Raw genomic sequence first — 21,681 nt, 5'->3', positions numbered from 1 at the left:
AGTGTGATGGGGAAGGGCTGAGGGACCTGGGGGGTTCAGTCTGGAGAAGAGAAGGCTCAGGGGGGACCTGATGGCTCCCTACAAGTGCCTGACAGGAGGATGGAGCCAGGAGGGACTGGGCTCTGCTCCCAAGGAACAAGGGATGGGACAAGAGGAACCGGCCTCAAGCTGCACCAGGGCAGGTTTAGATGGAGCTGAGGAACAATTCCTGCCCCAAAGGGTGCTCAGGCATTGGCACAGGCTGCCCAGGGCAGGGCTGCAGGCACCGTCCCTGCAAGTGTTCACACACCGTGGAGACGAGGCCTCAGTGCCATGGGTTAGTGGTGGCCTTGGCAGGGCTGGGGAATGGCTGGACTGGATGAGCTTAAAGGGCTTTTTCAACCTGTTTGATTCTATGATTTTTCTAATCATCAGTTCTCATTTATCCCATCATGTTATGGATATGCTTAAAACTTGATGGGCGCTGTGCAGTGGACCACGTGCATGTTTACTAATACTTGTTTAGTTTCTAAGTGACAATAAAATCCTTAAATACAGTTTAACAAAGTGATTACTCCGCAATTGGTGCTTCATATTCAGCACTTGTGCAGCTGGCAGTTGGATATCTGCCACTCCAAATGGTAACAGAGCAGTAGCATTTGTACAACTGCATTTTGCTTGTGTACAAACTAAGTGAGACAAGTTTATGAGCTGCATGACAGAAATGTGCACAAGATATATTTGCAGCTGGGAATAGGAAGATTAGTGTAAAATAAAGGAGGGTTGTGTCAGGGGCAATAGATAATGGTCCGTGGTGAAACACACAGAGATAGTAAAGTACTGTTTGTCCGCTTTTGCTCCTCCCCAGAGAGTCCTGCTTTGGCTGCTTCCCGGAAAGTCCACCTTTGGTTCCTACCCGGAAAGTTCCGCTTTAGGACTCCCTGGAAAAGTCTCGACCTTTGGAGACCTTTCTAGATATTCCTGGCCACTTCTTCGGACGTGGGCTGGCCCCTTGCATTGGCATGAGTGTGCGTTTTTGTTAGTGTGGAAGCCTGAGCCTCATGCGATGCGGGGAGGCAGAACCTCACCACCCAGGGTCAACGTTACCTCCATGGGGATGCCCGCTAAGGTTGAGCCTGCCACCTCACACTGCACTGATGATTCTCAGAGCTGGTTTGATTGTCATCACAGGGTCTTGGGGGTTGGTAAGATAAGCAAACATCAGAAGTATCCTTTACTGTATCTGTTAATATCTCTATATTTTCCTATATTAATAAACTAATTGTGAGTTCTCTTTTTGTGTCTCGTTTCTCTCACCCGGAATCCTCGAACTCTGGAACAAGGGTGAAGGAACATTGCTGACTTTTAAATGCCTTTAAATAAGCCTGGACTGAGAGATAAAAGCAACTGTTGATGTAATTGAAAGACAAACATCTCTTTAGTCTGGGCACTGTTGTGTCTTTCTGTGTGCCTGAAACTACATAAGTAATGTAATGCCGTATTTGCTGAAGCCTTTCACAGATCAGTTGGGAAGATGTGTTTTAAACAACAGGAAGGTTTAATAATCACTGCAGAAATGTTCAAAGGAGCTCTGGGGATTGTCTCCAGTCCCAGCAGCTCATTAGTGCGTGATTGGTTCATCTTGCAACACATACAGTGTAAGAAGGACATGGAGCTGTTGGAGCAGGTCTGCTGGAGGCCATGGAGATGCCGCGAGGGCTGGAGCAGCTCTGCTCTGGAGCCAGGCTGAGAGAGCTGGGCTGGGTCAGCCTGGAGAAGAGAAGGCTCCTGAAGGGGAGACCTGAGAGCAGCTCCAGTGCCTAAAGGGGCTGCAGGAAAGCTGGAGAGGGGCTTTGGACAAGGGCCTGTTAGGGACAAAACAAGGGGGAATGGCTTTAACCTGCCAGAGGGGAGACTGAGATGAGCTCTTAGGCAGAAGCTCTTTCCTATGAGGGTGCTGAGGCGCTGGCCCAGGGTGCCCAGAGAAGCTGTGGCTGCCCCATCCCTGGCAGTGTTCAAGGCCAGGTTGGACACAGGGGCTTGGAGCAAGCTGCTCTAGTGGAAGGTGTCCCTGCCCGTGGCAGGGGTTGGAGCTGAATGAGCTTTAAGGTCATTTTCAGTGCAAACACACTGGACTGTTTCTCTATCTTAAAAGCCTAAAGAGAAAAGTTCATGGATTGTGAAAGGTTAAGGAAATATGAAGAATTCTTTTACTTCAGAATATGTACCAAAACCCGGTATTTTTGGTACATATTCTGAATGTACCAAATGTTAGAAGGGAGCTCACAAGTGGCTATCAGGGCAAAGCCACCTATCTTTGCTTAGTGTTTTCTGTTTGCGGATTCCTTACACCAGCCTTATTAATTACAGCCTTTTTGCGCTCCCTTAGCAGAGAAGCTGAGCTGCTGCATGACTTAAAGTGCTTGGTTATTCTGTGGTTGTGGAAGTACTACAATGAAGGAGGGAAGGTGTCAGGAAGAGAGAAGTTTCTAGACGATGTTACAACTCCAGAAACCACGGTGCTGCCCTGCTTTAGTGCCAGTCTTTTACTGTCAATAGATCTGAATATCCCATATAGACATTTTCTGAGCGATCAGCACAGTCATTGTCTGCAGGATCATTATCTCCGTTACAGTAAGATCCATTGACCACTGCAGAGCATGTACTTGGAGTTTGGGAGGCAGAAGTAGTCTCCCTGTTGTTCCCAGTGGGAGATTCACCCTTTGTGCCCTTTCCCAGCCTCAGCAGGTTCCTCTCCAGTTCTTTGCCTTCCCAGCAACTGGTGACTCAACCTGCAGAGCTTTCCTGAAAGGAATTCCAAGCTTTATTTCAAAGTTGACATTAGTGTTCTGCAGCTTATCTGTTGCCCAGCTGTGTCCTGGGGCTTCTGTTTGGGTTTGCGTTATCCCTTGGTTCCTTTGGACTTGTTTGCCAAATCCGAGTGTCCTTGGAGTGCCCCTGGAATGATGTGTGCAGAGTGTGTGTTGCTTTAAGGCTCTCCAGCTCACTTTGCGAGTGAGAGGGTATTTACCCTTCCAGCCTAGCCCAGGCAACGTTGCCTTGATTCTTCTCTCTAACTAGAGGAACTGGAGGAGGAGACAAGAGCATGAGCTGTGTCAGCTGGACAAGCTTTAGGATGTTAGTTTGAGACTGACTTTTAGCTATGAGAAGGCAAGGCTTCCTATAGGCAGGAAAGCTGATAAGAATTAGGAAAAGACATGGTATTGGGGGTGAACTGAGCATCTACTTAACAGTAGCTGTTTCTTCTATGTAAAACACAATTCCCTGGTGAGGGGCTTTGAACAAGGGCCTGTAGGGACAGGCCAAGGGGAATGGCTTTAACCTGCCAGAGGGGAGACTGAGATGAGCTCTTAGGCAGAAGCTCTTTCCTGTGAGGGTGCTGAGGTGCTGGCCCAGGGTGCCCAGAGAAGCTGTGGCTGCCCCATCCCTGGCAGTGTTCAAGGCCAGGTTGGACACAGGGGCTTGGAGCAAGCTGCTCCAGTGGAAGGTGTCCCTGCCCGTGGCAGGAGTTTGGAACTGGATGAACTTTAAGGTCCCTTCCAACCCAAACCAGTCTGGGATTAAATAGATATTTAATCTAAAATACATAAACTGAGAGTTGCTCCAGGTAATATTTTGCTTTACAAGTGGCAGAGTAAATACCAGATGAGCATTGCCAGTTTGTATGCTCATCATGCTGGTGAGCACATCTATAATAAGAATCGGCTCCATTGAATTGTGTAAATGCCTCAGAAGGCAGCAGGGGAGTGCACCCTGGTAGTGAAGTCATACAGCAGATGTTGTTTTCGCTCACTTGCACAAGCTGCTATGGCTTTGTGATCTGTGATATCACAGTTGCTTTTCACTTGGAGCTTTGGGGTTTGGTGGCTGTTAAATGTTTCAAGGCCCAAGTTTTATCTTCCTGTGGGGCCCCCTCTGAATACAGTCTTCAGCACAATGGCTAACATCAGCGCAGTACTCAAATCATAAAACTCTTGAATCCATCCCATTTAATTTTTCTTTCTCTGTTCTAGGCTGCAGAGAAATACTTTGAAGCTATTTCCTTTTCTTAAGCACATTCCATTCCAAGCTCTTCAGTTTTTTTTCCTGCCTTTAAACTCTTCCATGCTGATTTCCACATGGCTTTTGCATTAACTTCTTTCCCCCCTGCATTTACTGAACTTTATTACCTTTCTCGAGCCTGTCTTCTGAAGTTTTCCCTCTGCCAGTCTTAGGCCATCATTTTGGCTGGGAACTTGGTTGATTTTGTGTATGTGTTTTGACTGTTTCATATCATTATATGGCAAAACTTACTTCTGCCTGAAACTTGTCACTAACCTTATGAATTGCCGTTGTGTAGGTTCTACATTAAGTTATATTTATAACAAAAATCATAGAATCAATGGAACACGTAGGGTTGGAAAGGACTTTAAGATCATCCAGTTCTAACCTCTTGCCGTGGGCAGGGGCACCTCACACTAGACCATGTCTCCCAAGGTTCTGTCCAACCTGGCCTTGAACACTGCCAGGGATGGAACATTTACCACTTCTCTGGGCAACCTGTGCCAGCACCTCACCACCCCCATAGTAAAGAACTTCTTCCTTCTGTCCAACCTGAACTTCCTCTGTTTCAGTTTCAACCCATCACTCCTTGTCCCATTGCTACAGTCCCTGATGAAGAGTTCCTCTCCAGCATCCTTGTAGGCCCCTTCAGATACTGGAAGCTGCTCTGAGGTCTCCATGCAGCTTCTCTTCTCCAGGCTGAACGGCCCCAACTTTCTCAGCCTATCTTAAAGCCTGAACCATCAATTTATTGTATATCTCTTCCTGAATTTGTTTTAGATTGTGAGACACTTAAAATTTGGACTTGGATCTTACTTCCATTGTGAAGATGAAGCTTCATTTCCCCTCTAGATAAATAGCTTTTGCCAAGGTTTGTGGGCAAATAGGCAACTGCCAATTCTTTTCTTCTCATGTTTCAAGCGAGAACAAGGAAGTTGTCTTGAAATGACACTTGGACAGGGACTAAAGGATAGAGTTGGAATTGGAAGTTGCAGACAAGGAGTGACAACCTTTGAGTCTTTGATTAGTGAGTTAGTTGGGTACTGCTGAAAGTTCTTGCTGGAGGTTGGCATATTAACTGGTCTCTATGAAGACTTTAGAGGAAATAGGTGCCTACATGAAGAAGACAAAGTTGGGTATTTAGGTGTGAAGAAGAGGATTTTTGAGGTCAGGTGCCTTTCTCTTATCTCATGTTCCAGGGTTTTTCATTTAAGGCAGTCCTGCCAGAAAAGATAGTTACAAGATTGGCTTTTCTGTTACTACTGCTGCGAAGAGGGGGAATGTCACCAGTCAGTGTTTGAGGCAGTGTTTGATTGCCGTGTATCTGAATCAGGCTGTGGTTGCTATCTAGTTTCATTATCCCCATGTGCATTACATTTGTCACGCTACATCTCACCTTTAATTTCCTACCATCCAAGTAAGGCAAAATGCAGAAGAATAGCAGGAGATACTTGAATTGCTCTGAACACCCAGAGCAAATCCACACTGATAAGAAGCAAAAGGAACTGGATTTTGAAGAAAGGCTACTCTAAACTAAAGATGCAGGTACCTGGAAAGGAGCGCTGACAGACTTTATTCTCTGCTAACCACCCTCCAGTGAGCATATTGGGCTCCCTGAATGCTCAGCTCTCATATGGCACTGCACAGTGTCTGGAAGAGTCTTACCAGAGCCTCTGAAATGATACCCACAGATTGCTGTGCCTCAAGCTGGTATCCCTGTTTGTGGTGAGGACTCCCTGATGCTGGGCTGGCTGTACTCCACTAGCTCAACACTGTCAGCACCCACAAGCTGTGCTTTCTGCTCTGGACAGGTCCTTAGGCTTAGAGGAGTTGGTGCAGACACTGCACAGGAAGGCAGGATACTGACACCAGCACAGAAGAAAGGTTGGAGGGAGTTAAGTATGGTGGAAATGAAATGCATGATCACTATAACATCATATTGGTCACTGCTTAGTGGTTGAAGAGTAAAGTTCTCCATCTCAGTTTTTTCCTTCCAGTCTGACATCATCTACCTGCCTTAACATAACATTTAAAATAGGTTTTAGTTTGTTTTCCACTAAAGGTTCTAATAGAAGCAAATCTGCCCCTCAACAACAAGCTTATTGCTTGTAATATTCTAACTTTACATCATCTCAGCCTAATCTCTTTAGACTTTGATTGCGTTTTCCAGCTGTAAGCACTTGCTTTTAGTGAGCTTTCGAGATTGATATTTCAAATGATTTGCCTATCTCAACTGTTTTTACTTGAAATTTACTTGCAAAACCCTTCCAGGTGTACTTCAAAGTAATTGTGCTGCTTGCTATCATCTTAGGTGCATGTTTATCAGGGAAATTAGGCTTGCTTTTCCATGTGGCTTCCCACACTCTAGGAAATCACCATTAAAATATGACAGGATGGCATCTGAGCTAATGGTAATGCAAGTTTATTCCTTGTAGTTGCGTTAATTGTGGATATATTGGATTAGGGATTAAATGTCCTGTAAAGGAGCTGTGTACTAGCTTATTTATCCAGGCTGCCTTCTGCAATCTCAAAATATGGCCAAGAATAGATTCTAGGGCTTTTTTTACATAGAGTTGTAGAATCAACTGAGTTGGAAAAGACCTGCAAGATCATCAAGTCCAACTTTTACTCCATCCTTAGATACTGTTGTTTTTAATGCAGTGGTCCTTTCAAAACCCAAAGCCCACTTATTAATGCTTCAGAATGCCCTGGACTTGTGACAGTCATAGGTATGATAAACATAGTCAGTAAAACTGGCTTCAAAAGTGAGGAACATGGCTTTTGATTTAGCTGTTGTTGCTATCTTTGTCCTGGCCCTTCACCTCAGGGTATTTTCCTTGCGATTGCTGTCATAACTATCTATTAAACTTCATAGTTGGCCCTCCACATTTTGTAATCTGCCCTATGAACCCTTTTCTGAGGAGCAGCACCTCATGCAGATCTCAGACTTCACTCAAGAAAGGCTTCAAAAAGAATCAGACGTCCTTGAAAGACCCCCATCAAGCCAAGTTCTGGGTCTTTAGACAGTTTGTCTTCATTTGTGATCGCCTTTAAGAATTCCAGGAGGAGGAGGAAGACTCCATTACACTAAACACAAGAATAGGTAACAAAACCATTTCTGGAGAGTACCCAGTTCTTACTCTGATGTATTTTCTACTCTGAAGCTTCATTTATGAGAGATGTCTTCCTGAACTCGTTCCTGTTTCTTGTGGCAGGTAAGGATGGACTAGTGACTAGAGGAACACTTCAGTGTTTCAAAGTCCTGGCTTCAGTTTTATGCAGGCTTATTTGTGACTCAGTCACCTTCTTGTAGCCTGACCTCTTCTTGCAAGGATAAATACACAGAAGACTGCTCAGACACTGCAGTAATGGAGATTAAAAAGGTAACCAACATGGTGTAGATTCTCTTCATCGGGGGCTATAGTGATAGGACAAGGGGTGATGGATTCAAACTGAAATGGGAAGTTCAGGTTAGATATAAGGAAGAAGTTCTTTACTGTGAGGGTGGTGAGGCACTGGAACAGGCTGCCCAGAGAAGAGGTGAATGCTCCATCCCTGGCAGTGTTCAAGGTTGGACTTAGCATTGGGTGACATGGTCTAGAGTGAGGTGTCCCTGCCCATGGCAGGGGGTTGGAACTGGATGATCTTGAGGTCCTTTCCAACCCTGACTGTTCTACGATTCTAAGAGCAAAAACTTCTTAGCCCGGCAATGAATGTTTCACCATCTTAGTTTAAATCTGCATTGTGAACACAAATGTTGGAATTCTGGGGTTGCAGGAAATCAGTGTATTATGAAGAAACATGTGGAGCTATAAAATTTGGATTTGTGTAGTATTAGCTTTCACTTATTTTTAGTGTAATATACATAAGAAGCAAAGTCAGTGTTAGTACAGTCTCCTCTTACATTCCTATATTTGAGTGTCTTTACTCCACAGTAGCAAAGCACTTTGCAGAAGAGGTCATGGTAAAGAAAAAGATCTCTTAATCATAACCTGGGGCAATTCAGAAGCAGTTCAATAAATGCTTTTGTAAGAGGTGCATACCAAAGAGATTTGGGCATTAGAAAATACACCCACACTTCACAGGTTTAACCTGGGCTTTCTTGTGTGTGTTTGTTAGTCAGGAGTGGCGAGAGCTTTTCTTCTTAATCACCTTCTGATTGTTTTGGAGATCAAAAATGTAACAGCAAATACTGTAATCAAAGGATGTATTAGCTCCAAAAAATATTAACTGAACTTGTATGATGAACGCCAGGGGAATACATTCTGCAGCTGGTATATAAAGTGTGTAAGGATAGAACATATCACTTGACACAGAGCATTGGAAATGCTCATAAAAGAGCACTGGGAATAAAACTCAAATTGTTTTGTTAATTATTAATCTATCTGTTCCTAAAACTCCCTCATTACCCCTCCCCAGTCTAGTAAATCACTGAAGTGGTTTCCCTCTTCAGAAGGATATCAGCATACATAAAATCATAGAATCCCAGACTGGTTTGGGTTGAAAGGGACCTTAAGATCTTCCAGTTCCAACCCCTGCCACAGGCAGGGACACCTTCCACTAGAGCAGCTTGCTCCAAGCCCCTGTGTCCAACCTGGCCTTGAACACTGCCAGGGATGGGGCAGCCACAGCTTCTCTGGGCACCCTGTGCCAGCGCCTCAGCACCCTCACAGGGAAGAGCTTCTGCCTTATCTCCAGCCTGAACTTCCCCTGTTTCAGTTTGAACCCATTACCCCTTGTCCTGTCACTACAGTCTCTAATGAAGAGTCCCTCTCCAGCATCCCTATAGCCCGCTTCAGACACTGGAAGGCTGCTCTGAGGTCTCCACGCAGCCTTCTCTTCTCCAGGCTGAACAGCCCCAACTTTCTCAGCCTGTCTTCATACGTGAGGTGCTCCAGTCCCTGTTCATCCTCGTGGCCTCCTCTGGACTTTTTCCAACAGCTCCATGTCCTTTTTATATTGAGGACACCAGAACTGCACACAGTGCTGCAAGTGGGGGCTCATGAAGTGGGAGTCCCACCAAGTGGGAAGCAGCTTAGAAGATGCAGAAGCACTCCCCTGCACGCTGACTTTGAATTCTAAATCCCTCTGGTTGGCCACCAGCTCTGCAGCAGTGATGCTGCCTTTAGTTTTCTTGGCCTTGTCCCAGCACTTTGACTTACTGGAAGCAGCTCTCTGGTGTGGCTGGGGCTGGAACGCAGTGTGCTCACACTGGTGGTATGCATCTGTGTTGGTGCTAGCGCAGAGGAGGAGGCTGCTTTCTGGCCTCCTTTGTTTCCTTTCTTTGCCCACGGTGGATTGTTTTCTTCCTGTGTCTTACAGCGTGTTTGAAACTCTTCCAAGGATTCAGGGCATCTACTGGAGGATGTTGCTGCTGCCAAATAAACTTGATTTCTAGATATTCTACCTAAACTTCCCTTTTCCTTGTTTCACTGTGTTAGAGCTGATCAGAATGCTGCTCTTTGGTAATACAAATAGCTTTCTCAGTCCTTCCCCCGTGTAAATCTGTTGGATTCCATGGTGCTTTCCTCTAGCTGCTGCCTAGCCAAGAATTAGGTAACTGCTCTTGTTTTTCAAGATCTTTCTTTTCCTTTGTAGTGCTTCTGGTTGCTCTTATCTGAATCTTCCATCTCATTTGTCCCTTATAGTTCTTCCCTTAATAGTATGCCAGCATCCGTACAGAGCATTAACGCAGCATTCCTTTGTAATGTACTCACTATCACATTTTTTTGTGGTGTTTTATTATAGAATCACAAACTGGATTGGGTTGGAAGGGACCTTAAAGCTCCTCCAGTTCCAACCCCCTTCCATGAGCAGGGACTCCTTCCACTAGAGCAGCTTGCTCCAAGCCCCTGTGTCCAACCTGGCCTTGAACACTGCCAGGGATGGGGCAGCCACAGCTTCTCTGGGCACCCTGTGCCAGCGCCTCAGCACCCTCACAGGGAAGAACTTCTTCCTTCTATCCCACCTGAAAATCTACCTTTTTATCTACCTTTTAATTGATTTAATACCTTTAAATGATTCCTCTGCTCTAGATGAACTTGCTCTTTAGATTTTTAATTTTAAATACCCAGAGAGATCTCACAGCCCCTCTAATAACGCATTGGTTTGAAGGTTACTTATCTGCACCCTTTCTCACAGTTCTTCAGGAAGCTTTCACATAGCTTTTACAGATCAGTAATTGCTTCACTATTTGTTTCCTTCAGTATTTTTCCCATTAGAAATGTGGTGGCTGATACAAGCTGCAGCTGAATTGCTGATGGTGCAGCTTCAGTTAATGTCCAGATAAACAAAATCAAGGCTTGCTTAGAGTTTGGAAAAGAGAATTGCAGGGGGTAAGAAACTGCTTTTGTAGCTTAAAAATAAGCATTTTAAACACCCCCTTGAGCCCATTTTTTATGGGTTTGTGTTTGGTTTTGAAGTCAGCATTGGTCCATTGCTCCAGCCTGGAGCAAGAGTCTTGCATTTCGCTGAGTAACAGGAAGTTTATATTGATCCTTCGTGCACATTAGCAAGTAGAGAGTTTAGTAATTACACATTGGCAGAATTCCCATTGGGATGACTCGGTTGTCTCCCCTTGAGGTCCTTCTGAAATATGAAATGGAGACGGGAGTTTTCATTTCTTGACACTCTGAGGTGCAGTTATTGTATGCTTTGAAGTAGAAGATATTAAAAATGGCTGGTGGAATGGAAAATCTAATTGCTCCGCTGCCCTTCTGGTGATAAGCCCTAAGCAAAAACAGCACAAGATTGAATTCAGTGGCCAAACCAGCTCATTCTGTGAAGTTGAGTCCTCTGAACTATCATGAAGTGCCTGTATTTGAAACATCAATGATGCAAACCTGCTCTAGGCTCCGGCTTAGCTATTACTGATAATATATGGCATACGCTGGATGGAACTTGTTGGATTTGATTCACATTAATTCTGCTGCTGACACTTAAAACACTTTGATGAGTTAATAAGTTCTTGTATTGAGAACTGCCACTTTAATTTGAATGAATCATAGAATCATACAGTAGTTAGGGTTGGAAAGGACCTTAACATCATCCACTTGAAATCCCCCTGCCATGGGCAGGGACACCTCACACTAAACCATGGCACCCAAGGCTTTGTCCAACCTGGCCTTGAACACCACCAGGGATGGAGCATTCACAACCTCCCTGGGCAACCCATTCCAGTGCCTCAGCACCCTCACAGTAAAGAATTTCTTCCTTATGTCCAATCTACGCTTCTCCTGTTTCTGTTTGAACCCTTTGCCCCTTGTCCTGTCACTCCAGTCCCTAATGAAGAGTCCATCCCCAGCATCCCTATAGCCCCCCTTCAGATACTGGAAGGCTGGTATGAGTAAAGAATGAGTCTCATTCTTTACTGTGAGGGTGGTGAGGCACTGGCACAGGGTGCCCAAAGAAGTTGTGAATGCTCCATCCCTGGCAGTGTTCAAGGCTGGGTTGGACAGAGCCTTGGGTGCCATGGTCTAGTGTGAGGCATCCCTGCCCATGGCAGGGGGTTGGAACTGGATGATCTTAAGGTCCTTTCCAACCCTAACTATTCTATGATTCTATGATCTTTGGTTTCATATCCGTGGAGATCCTTCCAAGAGAAGAATCTTTCTTTAAAAGGGGGAATACCTAATGGTAGGTGGTTATACTCTCAAATGTGCATGAATTGTGTTGCTTCACCATTGCTTTAATGGTAAACCCTCCAGTAATGATCTGTAGTTGACACCAGAGCTGCTTGAGATGATTCCAGAAACAAAACACGTGAGAGAGAATACCTCTGGCTGCTTTCAGGTATGATTCAAGTTCTGCATGATGCCATCTGATAGGCTTTGTTATATCATTGTTTTGATTTTCTTCATGCAGTGAGGGAACAAGAAAAAGCTCCAGGAGCCAGAAAGTGCACAAAAACTGACTGTGCCGAGCACCACGGTACCAGACAATGAAACCGAAGTTTTCAGCCTCAGAATCTTGTTTGTTGGCTTTACTTAAAGGGATATTTTAGTCCTTAGGTATCTATTTTAGGAAATACTTGCTACTTTCCTTTCTCCTCTATCACAGCGAGGTGCAGTTGTCCCTAAAGGGAAGCTGAAAGCTGTAATGAATATTGTGTTTGTTAGTCCTGATTTCAAATGAACTTTTAATGTAGAGTCCACTTTTTAACTGCAGAAATGTCAGATGTATCTCTATTGGGTTTGAGTCTAGTATGAACCCTAGCAAAGTGAAAACTGTATTCATTTGACAGAGGGAGAAAGAGCATTTTAACACTTAAAAAGATCCTTGCTGTTGGTAAATCTCTCAGTCGTTCTGTGTGCAAACCTTAGAGAAGGGATCTCTTAACACTGTGTAAATCCCCTTGGTCACCTTGTGGAAAGCTGAAGCTGGTAATTTTTGCTTCCTTTTATAATAGCACTTTTCTTCCCTCTCTGAAAACATCACCTATATTCTAACTCCCATATTGTCTTCCTGGTGTTTTCACGTCCTGTGTATTATATCCTTATGACCATGTTCCGTTACAAATGGGCCTATTTACAACTTCTCTTGTTTTATCCCCTCGACTTCCTATCCACATTACAGAAATGGCTTTTTAAAGTAGAATTAACTACGTATGTGAGGAAATAGAAACTTGATGAAAGTAAAGTCCTTCAAACTGGTGCACTCTCCATCTGTACCAAGCTGTCTGTATACCATTAAGCACTATATTGTGCCTGTGTTTGCCTGTAAATGCTATTTGCTCTCCAAGTTTGTTTTTTGTCTTTGAGGTGGTCAGTTTTTGTACAGATCTTTGTGCATTCATAATAACATGCATATATATTTTTTTAGGACCTGATCATAGAATCCCAGACTGGATTGGGTCGGAAAGCACCTTAACATCATCCAGTTCCAACCCGTGCCACAGGCAGGGACACCTTCCACTGGACAGGGTGCTCCACGCCCCTGTGTCCAACCTGGCCTTGAACACTGCCAGGGATGGAGCATTTACCACTTCTCTGGGCACCCTGTGCCAGCACCTCAGCACTCTCACCGTAAAGAACTTCTTCCTTATATCTAACTGAACTTCCCCTGTTTCAGTTTTAACCCCTTACCCCTTGTCCTGTCACTACAGTCCCTAATGAAGAGTCCATCCCCAGCATCGTTATAGGCCCCCTTCAGATACTGGAAGCTGCTGTGATGTCTCCACGCAGCTTCTCTTCTCCAGGCTCAACAGCCCCAACTTTCTCAGCCTGTGTTCATACAGGAGGTGCTCCAGCCCCTGCTCATCCTCGTGGCCTCCTCTGGACTTGCTCCAACAGCTCCATGTCCTTCTTGTGTTGAAGACACCAGAACGATGACCCTGACTTTTAGGAAGATGACCTTGAATGTACATGAATTGTCAAAAAGACTTGTCAGATTTTGCTGCTGTATTTGTAGAACAGGGTGCAGATGTGGTCTGACCCTCACACAACTGTAGACAGAGGCTTGTAGAAATGATGTTTTGCATAATTTTGACTATTCATCAGGGCCTGTAGTGACAGGACAAGGGGTAACGGGTTCAAACTGAAACAGGGGAAGTTTAGATTGGATCTAAGGCAGAAATTCTTTACTGTGAGGGTGCTGAGGCACTGGAATGGGTTGCCCAGGGAGGTTGTGAATGCTCCATCCTTGGCGGTGTTCAAGGCCAGGTTGGACAGAGCCTTGGGTGCTATGGTTTAGTGTGAGGTGTCCCTGCCTATGGCAGGGGGGTTGGAACTGGATGATCTTAAGGTCCTTTCCAACCCTGACTATTCTATGATTCTATGATTTAGTTCTGGTACTGCCCGGCATGCTGTCAGTGAATAAAACGGAATGTTGGATCAATGATTTGCAGTAAAACACTCTTGAAAGACTTAGGAACTTTCGTAAGGTCAGTCACACACTCTGCATTTATCATGATTAGATAAATTGACATGATTTAGCACTTTATCCAGTCCCATGCATAACCTTTGTGGCCATAGTCGGTTTACTGCTGTGACAGGCCACCACATCATGTAATTTGGCTTTTAAGTTTACTGAGCTTCATCCTGAAAGCAGGTGGGTTCATTGTGCTGCCTACTTCTGTTGGGAAGCAGTGGTAGACATCTCCTCTTCAGTGAGAAGCTTTACTCTCAATTCCAGCCTGCAGTTACTTACGGTTAGTTTATATCTATGTAATCTTTGGTCAGTGTTATCTTTTAGTTCTCTTTTGTCCTTGTCCCTTTGTCCATAGTGAGCAGTTGTATTCCATCCAGCTGCTGTTTTGTTAGGCTAGGTGAGCTAACCAGTTTATGTCCCTACTGATGTTGTAAGCTCCTATTCATCCCTCCCATTTAAGTGATGCTTCTTTGCACCTGATGTGCTTTCTCTTTTCTTCTATCAGTAGCTAGATAGTGTAGTTACTATCTAATATAGTCTACTATTGCCTGGCATGAAGACATTACTGTTTTCCTTTCCTCTACTGGAAATAAATTTAGGAGGTTTGATGCCTACGTTGATATCTGATGGTGAGTCACCACACAATCTTAATTCACTTTTCTGTCTCTTTAAATAGATTACTCCTACATTCGGAATAAGGATTCAAATTGACGTTGGCCGTCATATTTAATCCTGTTCCTGTCACTGTAGTCCTCAAGTTCATTCATTTCTTCTTCTGATAAACCAGTCATCCTTTATGTTGACAGATGTGCTGAAGCACAAGCCTTTGGTCACTAAAGAAAAACTAGATCACTCCCTGGACCAGTATTCAAGGCATCCAGTACTGAAGTAGAAGAATGCTGTACAGAGTTAAACCCAGATCCATCCATGTGCATTCATCTGATTTCAGATATACCATATATCTTCCAGCCATAACCAATAATTTCTACTTCAATTACTTTACATACCTTGTTGCATCATCCCTTAGCAGCAAACTCTCCAAGCTCTGGTTTTCCGAAAGAGAACTGCTGCTTTATTTTTCCTTTCTTTTGTAAAAACCTGATGTAAAAGAGGAGGTTTTGTCACAGTTGAACTTTTCCCCCAGTTTCAACTTCCATATCTATTTCCTTCCACACTTGTTTCACTTCCTTGCTTGTTGATTAACTTACGAGTTACAGACCTGTGGTTGTGTCACCCTTTTGTTCTTTCTTGCTATTGTTTGCTAATCTCTGTGCATATCCCACTGCTGGAACGAGTTAAAAATCCTTTTAAATGACTTTATAAGCTATTTTATGGGAGGATAATCCTGTTAAAGACTAGCTGGACTTCTGTGAAATACAACCTAAGAGGGACGTTGGCTTTGAAAGCATTTTGGTTCTGGAGAGAAGTCATTTAGCCAGCAGCGTGCTGAAGGACTTCATTGCTCTTCTGCCCCCATTTCCCTTCTGAAAAGCTTTGCTCAACTTTCTGTATGTTTTGCAAAGAGACTTGCCTAATCCCTGCTACAAATGTTCTGCATAATATAGGCCAAAAAGCGCACAGAAGGAGTGGCAGGAATTTACAGCTAGATTAGGCCTGTGGTATTTCCTCTCGCGGCAAGATGGGCCTAGATTAAACACTCATAAATTACCAATAATTTAACATGATTATGGCTTTACAGGAAGTGTGGAAACCTTCCCCTTCCTCCAGAAGAACCCCTGTCTGCAGTCTTACATCCATCTGAAAGTTGTTTTCCTACTGCAGGTCTCTTCTCAAGTCACGTCCTTTCCCAGTTGCGGGTAAACACGATGGTATCTCTTTTGTTCAGCATCTTCACATTGGATTTTTGCCAGGTTTTTGACACTTCCATAACAAAGTGACCTTGAAAAGCGATATTTATGTCATGTCGAAAGGCTTCTCTTTGAGAGCTCCTTTAGAAAGCAGAAGACTCAATATCCAGGCATTGCCTTTGCTCTACTTTTCAAGGCTGATGACATCTTCGCATGGCTTACGGGAGGATGTGGTGATGGTCTGTGTGCTACGCAACACTGAGTTATAGTGGATTTCTTCCAAACCTGATTACTGAAAGTGAATCACTGCCAATTGCAACACTGTGGAAATGTGGTAAAAGGTTAATGATGAGGTCTTAGGCAGAAGCTCTTCCCTGTGAAGGTGCTGAGGCGCTGGCCCAGGGTGCCCAGAGAAGCTGTGGCTGCCCCATCCCTGGCAGTGTTCAAGGCCAGGTTGGACACAGGGGCTTGGAGCAAGCTGCTCCAGTGGAAGGTGTCCCTGCCTGTGGCAGGGGTTGGAGCTGGAGGAGCTTTAAGGTCCCTTGCAACACAAACAATTCTATGATTCTATGATGATTTAACCTTTAGAATTAAACCCGGAGAATTTAAACATGAAAAAGGCCTTTTCTTTGGTATAAACTTGTTTGTCTTTGCAGAGCTCTTTTGATTTCAGCTGGGCTTCTTTCACAGGAAGGAATGTAGTACAGAGCTGACAAGAAGAGTGAAGCCTCTGGCACGTCTGTTTTGCTTGTTATAACTTGGTGAAATTCATGGCTTGCAGGAAATGATGTTAAATCAATGAGGAAGGTGTGATAAGAATTTTTACCTGGTTGAGAACTGTCTCAAATTGAGATTTGAATCTACTTTGTGAGGATTTGGAAGAACAACCTTGTTACGTAGGTATATTTCTGCTTCAAAGAGCCTTATTTCCATTTGGAACTGAATTTCCTGCAAACCTCTAAGTATGGATTTTTGTTCCCAGAGGTTCTGTAATTCTTTGGGGTTTTATGGTCACGGTTTGGTAGTTTCACTTTTCTTTGGGATGGATCTTCTGCAGTGGGACTCCTGAAATATAGAACCATAGAATAGTTAGGGTTGGAAAGGACCTTAAGATCATCCAGTTCCAACCCCCCTGCCATGGGCAGGGACACCTCACACTAAACCATGGCACCCAAGGCTCTGTCCAACCTGGCCTTGAACACTGCCAGGGATGGAGCATTCACAACCTCCCTGGGCAACCCATTCCAGTGCCTCACCACCCTCACAGTAAAGAATTTCTTCCTTAGATCCAATCTAAACTTCCCCTGTTTAAGTTGAATCTGTTACCCATTGTCCTATCACTATATATAGGTGCTTGTATTAGAGTATTGATTCAGACATGACCGGCACACTCTTGTGCTTTAAGAAGTGCAACTCTTTTATTCAGCACTTTCTGAAGTTTTTTCTGCCTCTGTGTAGCCTCATCCATTGTACTTCTCATTAAGGGATTTGGAAATTGGAGTTGCAGTGTTATAGATAGCTAACCAATGGCGTGTGAAAGTGTGCAGTGTAATTTATGTAAGCAATAGTCTGTGTTTTTTTAATAGATTTGATCTTTTTCCTAAATTGCATGTCACTTTATTCCCATTCGTTCTCAAAATTATGATTTGTGGTTAGGCACAAAAAAGCTGAATCTGCATCTCTTCTGCTGAGAAATGTACCATTTCCTTATGCTTCACTTAAACTTCTCAATATTTCCTTGTACTTTTGCATGGACAGAACAGCGAAAAACCATCTAAATCAGACTGGGAGAGTGGTCTGAAAGAAATCGTCATTGTATAATCTCAGACTGGTTTGGGTTGGAAGGGACCTTAAAGCTCATCCAGTTCCAACCCCTGCCACGGGCAGGGACACCTTCCACTAGAGCAGCTTGCTCCAAGCCCCTGTGTCCAACCTGGCCTTGAACACTGCCAGGGATGGGGCAGCCACAGCTTCTCTGGGCACCCTGGGCCAGCACCTCAGCACCCTCACAGGGAAGAGCTTCTGCCTAAGAGCTCATCTCAGTCTCCCCTCTGGCAGGTTAAAGCCATTCCCCTGGGCCTGTCCGTGCAGGCCCTTGTCCAAAACCCCTCGTCAGGTTTCCTGCAGCCCCTTTAGGCACTGGAGCTGCTCTCAGGTCTCCCCTTCAGGAGCCTTCTCTTCTCCAGGCTGCCCCAGCCCAGCTCTCTCAGCCTGGCTCCAGAGCAGAGCTGCTCCAGCCCTCGCAGCATCTCCGTGGCCTCCTCTGGCCTCGCTCCAACAGCTCCACGTCCCTCTTGTGCTGCTGCCCCAGAGCTGGATCAGGGCTGCAGGGGGGGTCTCCCCAGAGCACAGCAGAGGGGCAGGATCCCCTCCCTGAGCTGCTGCTCACGCTCTGGGGGTGCAGCCCAGCACACGGGGGGGTTCTGGGCTCAAGCGCTCACTGAAGCCGGATCATGGGGAGCTTCTCCTCACCCAACACCCCCAAGTCCTTCTCCTCAGGCTGCTCCATCCGGTCTCCCCCAGCCTGTGTTTGAGCTGGGATTGCCTCGACCCTGGGGCAGGACCTTGCACTTGGCCTTGTTGAACTCCATGAGGTTTGCACAGACCCACCTCTCCAGGCTGTGGTCTTTGATGGTTCATTCCACTCGAGTTGCTCTGTGTGTGTGCAGTGACCACCACATGAATAGTAAAGCTTGAACCAGTTTCATTTGGGAATGAGTCACTTGGTGACCTTAAAGTATCTGAAGGGAGTGTGGAGGAGGGAATTCCAAGAATAGATTTAAGAAAAGGAAAAAAAAGCCAAACAAACAACTCTTTTAAATACCAGGCTTGAACTATTTGAGGCTTTTATCTCCTTAAAGGATCGGGGTTTAATTCAGGAGCTGTGCAGTCCGTTTAACCCCATTTTTCTGCCTGTTGCCAAGAAAGTAACCGCCGTGTAAGTAAAACTTTTTAGTTAAATGAGGTTTTTATTACTGTCCATAGATGTGAATAAAGAAGAATTAGAGGGTTTTTTAGCCTTTAAGTAGTTACATGTGTTGTACCAAGATTAAACTTTGTGTTATGTGTGAAAGCCAAAACCAACATCTGAAAAGGTGCAGCTCTCTGGGTGAAAACGGTTGAACCTTTCTTTAATGAGTGAATGCAGCTTTATTTATTTAAAGTACATAGTACCCAATTCTAAATCTCTGCTTTTGGTTTCTGTCTTACAGGGAACACAGTGAGTAACCTGATTTTCATTGTACCTCCGCTCTATGGTGCAATTCAGACCCATAAAGATGGCCTTGAAAAACGCTATTTAGCTGCGTATTTGTGTCTTACAGGTATGTGTAAAGCTCCATTTGCTGTTTCATTAGAAAGAGAGCTCTGATGTGCAATGAATAGTATCCAAATAGGAATTAACCAAGTAGTTAAATCTGAATACTATATGTGTTTAATGTAAATCTCCTGTTATATTTGTTAATGTTTACTGAAAATTGCTATTTGTTAGGAAAACATAGAATCCTAGAATGGTTTCGGTTGGAAAGGACCTTAAGATCATCCAGTTCCAACCCCCTGCCTTGGGCAGGGATGCCTCACCCTAGACCATGTCACCCAAGGCTCTGCCCAGCCTGGCCTTGAACACTGCCAGGGATGGAGCATTCACCACTTCTTTGGGCTTGTACAATGTCATGTACCAAAATGTTGTCTAAATGAAATCCTTGGTCAGTCACTGTGGCATAATTTTGATGGTGTATCCCATTGCTCCTTGGGTTTTGGAAGTTTCAGGCAGCATAAGCAGCAAGTTCCTCCTTAAACTGAGCAGGAACTGGGTTTTCTCTTGATCTTCTAAATTAACATTAACTGTTTGATGTTGACTGTTGAACTCAGCTTAATGCACTGATGATGTTTACTGTCTTAGCAAATAACATCTGTCTACCTGTAATGAACATGTAAAAATAACATAGCATGAAGACAGAATTCACTTAATAATTATATGAGATTTTGAAGTGATCCTCTTCTGGCTTGAAGTCCTTCTCAGTGCATCTTAGCTTCCTTCTTCCATTTCTGATCATTTACAGATGATGTCCTGTGTGTCCTACTTCCAAACAGTTTCACACTATATTAATATCTTTGAGACATTTGTTTGGGACAGTAACACAAGAAATGGCTGAGATCCTGAGGGAAATGGAAGGGATTTCTTTAATGAGTTTGCATTTGTTTTCAGTTCCTCTTTGGCATGTATCACCCAGTGAACTGCCATTGTATCTGGGAAGTTCTGCAGGGGTGGAAGAACAATGTGACATTAGTGCATAGGTGAACTTAAGGGCAGTTTATTCTTTAAAGTAGCAAAATCCAGAAAAGAACCAACTTTCTTTAAAACATTAATAGTTACCCCGTTATCTTTAAAAGCACTGAAGTCTGATACTGCATTTATAGCTCTAACACGATTCCCTGCCAGTATGTCTGGTAGTAATTAAAATGCTGCGAAGAATGAGTTTAGTTGAGGAGGCCTTTAATAATCACTTTGTTTTTCTTGAAGGTAGGTGATGGGGTGGTTCTGCACAGGACATTCCCTTATACATAGAATCCCAGACTGGTTTGGGTTGAAGGGGCCTTAAAGCTCATTCAGTTCCAGCCCCCTGCCATGGGCAGGGACACCTTCCACTAGAGCAGCTTGCTCCAAGCCCCGTCTTACCTGGCCTTATGTATCCTGAAGTTATTTTCCTTATGAGGAAAGATGTTTGTAGGTGATTCAGATTTGGCAGTTGGATCTCAAAGCAGGTTTCACAGAATTCCTGTGTTTCACAGGGTTTCTGTGTTTGCTATACCTCTTATCTCTGTGGAGAGATAAATCCTTCCCAGTCTTCAATGATTTATAGTAAATCATAGAATCACAGAATGGTTTGGGTTGGAAAGGACCTTAAGATCATCCAATTCCAACCCCCCTGCCATGGGCAGGGACACCTCACACTAAACCATGGCACCCAAGGCTCTGTCCAACCTGGCCTTGAACACTGCCAGGGATGGAGCATTCACAGCCTCCCTGGGCAACCCATTCCAATGCCTCACCACCCTCACAGTAAAGAACTTCCTCCTTATATCCAATCTAAACTTCCCCTGTTTCAGTTTGAACCCGTTACCCCTTGTCCTATCACTACAGTCCCGCTACAGTTGACATGCTATCACTATGGTAGAAATGCTACTTTTAAGAATGGCACGCTTACGTATTTAGACAAACACTGTTGAAAACCACATATCCATATGCTAAATGTATCCTTGACGCCAATTAAACTGTAACATACACTAGGTACAACTTCATGGTTTCTTAGTTAGTGTCAGCTTTGCTGATGTGTGAAAGAGAAGCAGCAGCAATGTACAGCTTTGGATGTGTCTGAACGCTTTCCAAATAACCATTTGTAGGCTTTTTATGGGTTTGAGTAATTTTTCATTTTTGTCTTAGGAGAAAACAGTTTGGCAGCAGGAATTCTTGATGGTTGAGGTTTACTTCTAAAAAGACAGAGGAAAAAAACAGTGTGTCAGCATTTGCTGAAGTTGACTTTTTTGCATCGCAGTATCCCATTTTGCTGTTCTTTATAAATTAATGCAAATAAATCAGAGAATCATGGAATAGTTTAGGCTGGAAAGGACCTTAAGATCATCCAGTTCCATCCCCCTGCCATCCAGTTCCACCCCAACACTAGACCATGCTGCCCATGGCTCTGTCCAACTTGGCCTTGAACACCACCAGGGATGGAGCATTCACCACTTCTTTGAACAACTTGTTCCAATGCCTCACCACCATCACAGTAAAGAACTTATTCCTTATATCTAACCTGAACTTCCTCTGTTTCAGTTTGAACCCATCACCCCTTGTCCTATCGCTACAGTCCCTGATGAAGAGTCCCTCTCCAGCATCCTTGTAGGCCCCTTCTGATACTGGAAGGCTGCTATGAGGTCAAATGCAAACATGTAAAACTCTGTG

At 44.3% G+C, this 21,681-nt stretch overlaps 1 protein-coding gene across 3 annotated transcripts in view; it reads left to right on the top strand.

Moving 5' to 3' along the window:
• ACER3 (alkaline ceramidase 3) overlaps positions 1-21,681 on the top strand; it is a 67,527-nt gene that overhangs the window by 7,412 nt on the left and 38,434 nt on the right. For all 3 annotated transcript variants that reach the window (XR_013956456.1, XM_080613740.1, XM_080613739.1), the window contains exon 2: positions 18,929-19,039. Coding sequence is in view for 2 of the 3 variants with exons in the window: in XM_080613740.1 (XP_080469866.1) it covers positions 18,929-19,039 (111 nt within the window). In the remaining variant the exon portion in view is untranslated. The remainder of the gene's footprint in view (positions 1-18,928; positions 19,040-21,681) is intronic.

The sequence above is a fragment of the Psittacula echo genome (assembly GCF_963264785.1).
Source record: "Psittacula echo genome assembly, chromosome: 3".
NCBI classification, from domain to species: Eukaryota; Metazoa; Chordata; class Aves; order Psittaciformes; family Psittacidae; genus Psittacula; species Psittacula echo.
Note: the sequence above shows the minus strand (reverse complement) of the source record. Positions and strands in the feature narration are given on the sequence as shown.